The sequence below is a fragment of the Accipiter gentilis genome, chromosome 15 (assembly GCF_929443795.1).
Source record: "Accipiter gentilis chromosome 15, bAccGen1.1, whole genome shotgun sequence".
Taxonomy (NCBI): Eukaryota; Metazoa; Chordata; class Aves; order Accipitriformes; family Accipitridae; genus Astur; species Astur gentilis.
Genome location: NC_064894.1, coordinates 25,791,031 through 25,795,032, shown reverse-complemented (window position 1 = coordinate 25,795,032; position 4,002 = coordinate 25,791,031). Strand labels below are relative to the sequence as shown.

The 4,002-nt window shown below is 56.3% G+C and overlaps 1 protein-coding gene across 1 annotated transcript; it reads left to right on the top strand.

Annotated features, from left to right (window-relative positions):
- The first annotated feature begins 2,453 nt into the window (after nt 1–2,453).
- On the top strand, nt 2,454–3,799 carry GPR6 (G protein-coupled receptor 6). The gene has a single exon (XM_049818271.1). It carries the CDS (start codon nt 2,454–2,456, stop codon nt 3,474–3,476), a length of 1,023 nt encoding a protein of 340 aa, XP_049674228.1. The 3' UTR covers nt 3,477–3,799.
- Nucleotides 3,800–4,002: the final 203 nt, after the last annotated feature.

Here is a 4,002-nt window from a genome sequence, read left to right as displayed (position 1 = left end):
CACATGAAATGGTGTCTGCCTTGATAGCATGAGCTCTCAGTGTTTTCAGTTAAGGAAAGAGTATTTGAGCACATAGAGGTTTAAAATTATGTATATCGAGAATATAAAAAGCATACACTGCCTTATGATATACGTGCTATTGCAGAGAAGACCCACCACATACTTGCTTCCCGAGGTAATAAGTTAGTGAAAGACGTGACAAATCATCCACAATCAAGACCTTCCACACCACATTTCATTACTGAAAAGCAGATAAATTACATATTTCTCTCTGTGCTTTATAGATGTCACAAAAATACTGCAGATCTTACAGTTGCATTGTGCGGCCCAGCTGGTTCATGTTTGTAAACCTGACATGCTAAGTTTGAATGGCACCATTTTGAATGCATTTTGAAAAATGTTTGGAATAATTTATTCTGTCACAGCCACTTTAACTAATGTTGAGAGAAGCCACCTCTGTTTGGGGGCTAGATTGGAAGATTTCCTCTGGGCATGACCAAAATTTTCCTTTACCTTGGATTTTACTTTAGCTTGGGTTTTACCTTACCTTCTTTTGCCTTGCTCTGTAGCATCCGCTTCTGCACGGGGATTCTTGTGGTCTCGGTCTTAATCTTAATCCAAGCTAATGTTGACCATACCCAACCCATTCTCTACTTGGCAAAGGGAATAAGATAACACTGCATTTTCTGAACTATAGTGGGGGTACATGACCAAGTGCTTGAGCTGGGTAGACCCGCAAACCCTTCTTAAACCTTCTTGCAACCGGTTTTGCTGCAGTCACAAATGCTGTTGTAACGCCTGGATAGGCATGGGAGAATATACAGGCAGCGGGACACCACGCAGGACAAGGGGCTGCGGGCACAAGTTGCAGTGAAGGAAAATCCAACTAGATGAAAGGGAAAAAACTTCACAGCTGAGGGCAAAGTACAGGCGCAGGTTGCCCTGAGAGGCTGTACCATCTCCTTCCTTGGAGATATTCAGACTTGACTGAATGAGACCCTGAAGAAAACCTTTGCACGGTGGACGCTGTCCCTGCTCTGAGCAGGTGGTGGGACCAGAGAGGCGCCCCAGACCTGACCTCCTCGCGTCCCTTCCAAATTAAACTATTCTGAGATTCGTGTTTCAGAAATCTGGGAAGCAATGGCTTCGGTTGTTTACAGAGATACAAAGCGTCTGCAGCCTGTCTCGATAATAGTGTTTAGCCTGCAGGAGGACGCAGATGAGGATGGATGTAATGGGTGCTGACACTCTAATTCCCTCTGAATGCGCCCACCTTTTACCGTGGCGTGGCCTGCGTGCTGCCTTCATTTGGACCGGGCGAGGCAGTAAACACATTTTTCTTCCAACGAATCTTTCAAAACTGTATCTAAGTGGTTCGCATGCCGTTCCCACAACCGAGAGGTCATTTTATTTCCACATTCTTTTGATCAGCACTTACAGAACAAAGATGTTCTACCAGGATGGGGAGCAGGGGAGGAGGGGGCACCTTTCGGCTTGTCCCCTTAGTGCTGGGGAAGCCACACTGCTACAAGCGGAAAGTGATACTGGGTTCGGCAGCGATGGGCAGGAGGCCGTTATCCTTTGCTTCGTCGATTCGCGCGCATTAGAGCGGCAATACGTCGGCTGCCGGTTCGCAGTGAGACGAGGAGGGAGCTGCCATTTTAGATGCCCGTGCGACTGGGTCTTCTCTGGCCTGACCTTATCATTTTGGGGGACCTCGAGAAAGAGCGCGGATGCTTTCGGTGGTGGCCGGGTCGCGGACCCTGGGGTCCGCATTGTTGGCAGAGGGCGGGCGAGAAGCGGGCGGTTTTCCGCACCGATTCGTGGGGCCGTTCGGAGACGTTTCCCTCGGGCGGCGTACGACGCTCCCCGCGGGGCTCAGAGCCATCCCCGCCAGCGCTGCCGGAACGCAAAACCCGCCGCGTTCTCCTCACGAACGCCCCGCGGACGGCGTTCGAGGCGGGAAACATCCCCCCCCACACACACACCACCACACACCGCGAAGCTGGAGGGGTGGGGGGGGGTGGGGGGGAAGCGGGAGCAGCGGACAGCGGGGCCGGGCGGGCTCTCCTCCCGACCGGCAGCCACAGGGAGCCTTCCCCCCGCCCTCCTTCTCCGCTCCCCGTCCCCGAACAAACCCGCCGGCCGCGGCGCCGAGCGAGGCGACCATGGCGGACCCTCCCGCCTCAGCGCCGCCTCAGAGCCATGCCCCGCCCCCTCCCCTGCTGACGGCGGGGCGGGGCGCGGGGCTGTGAGGAGAAGAGGGCGGCCGCCGGGCCGGCGGGAAAAACTTCTCCGTTCTTCAGCACCACAGACAGGGCGGGCGCGGCGCCGCCGGCCCGGTTATGCGCGCCCCGCCGCCGCCCCGCCGCCGCCGCCGCCGCTTCGCCGCCGCCGCCGCCGCCGCCGCCGCCGCCGCCGCCGCCGCTCACCGCCTCTGCCCCCGGGCGGCGATGGAGGCAGCGGCGGTGCTGAACGAGAGCGGAGCGGCCGCCCCCCCCCGGCTGCCCGGCGGCGGCGGCGGCGGAGGAGGAGGAGGAGGCGGCGGCGGCGGCAACGCCTCGCTGGAGCTGTCGTCGCGGACCCCCGCGCCCGCCGCCCTCAACCCTTGGGACGTGATGCTGTGCGTCTCCGGCACCGCCATCGCCTGCGAGAACGCCCTGGTGGTGGCCATCATCTGCTACTCGCCCGCCCTGCGCACCCCCATGTTCGTGCTGGTGGGCAGCCTGGCCACGGCCGACCTCCTGGCCGGCCTCGGCCTCATCCTCAACTTCGTTTTCCAGTACGTGATCCGCTCGGAGACGGTCAGCCTGCTGACGGTGGGCTTCCTCGTCGCCTCCTTCGCCGCCTCGGTGAGCAGCTTGCTGGCCATCACGGTGGATCGCTACCTCTCCCTCTACAACGCCCTCACCTACTACTCGGAGAGGACGGTGCTCTGCGTCCACACCATGCTGGCGGGCGCCTGGGGGGTCTCCCTCTGCCTGGGGCTGCTGCCCGTCCTGGGCTGGAACTGCCTCCGCGACCGCGCCGCCTGCAGCGTCGTCAGACCCTTGACCAAGAGCAACGTGACGCTGCTGTCCGCCTCTTTCTTCCTCGTTTTCCTCATCATGCTCCATCTCTACGTCGAGATCTGCAAGATCGTCTGCAGGCATGCCCACCAGATAGCCCTCCAGCAGCACTTTCTGACTGCTTCGCACTACGTCGCCACCAAAAAGGGAGTCTCTACCCTCGCTATAATCCTCGGGACTTTCGGAGCCAGCTGGCTGCCTTTTGCCATCTACTGTGTAGTGGGGGACCCCGACTACCCTTCCGTGTACACGTACGCCACGCTCCTACCCGCCACCTACAACTCCATGATCAACCCCATCATTTACGCCTACAGAAACCAGGAAATCCAGAGGTCCATGTGGGTGCTCTTCTGCGGCTGCTTTCAGGCTAAAGTGCCCTTTCGCTCCCGGTCCCCCAGCGATGTCTGAGTGACTTTTCTCTCTGTCGTACCGCACCGAGTGACAATCCACCCAGTGCCTGTTCTCAACTTCAAACTACGTCGTGAAGTCGTTGGAAACATGCTTAAGTATTAGCACTTTATACATGTTTGTATCTCTGAGACCGGTTCGGGGTACGGAGTTTGGGGTTCTGTGAAAAAAAAGTGTGGTTGTATATAAATTTGCACATCACATTTGTAAAGTGAAGACATTCCGGTACTGCTTAATTATAGCACCTTATTTCTAGCTGCTGACCTGCCAAAACAGTGTTGCCTTTCCAAAGGGCAGAGAGAAAGAAAGTTGTGTTTGTGTTGTATTTGTACGTGTGTGTGTTGGGGGGCGGGGGAGGGTAGGGGTGGGGTGTATGTATGTATGTGTGTATCTATACTTTGCAGCACAATATTGATAAATTATAACATTTTGTACACAAATAAAAACATGTAAGATGCAATATAACTTTGTGTGTTCAGATGCTTTTAGAAACAAGGGAGCTGGCAAATTTGCCAGTTGAGCAAAG

What these genes read in the sequence shown, in the direction of transcription:
- GPR6 (XM_049818271.1), top strand. Translation starts at nt 2,454, where the DNA reads ATGGAGGCAGCGGCGGTGCTGAACGAGAGCGGAGCGGCCGCCCCCCCC.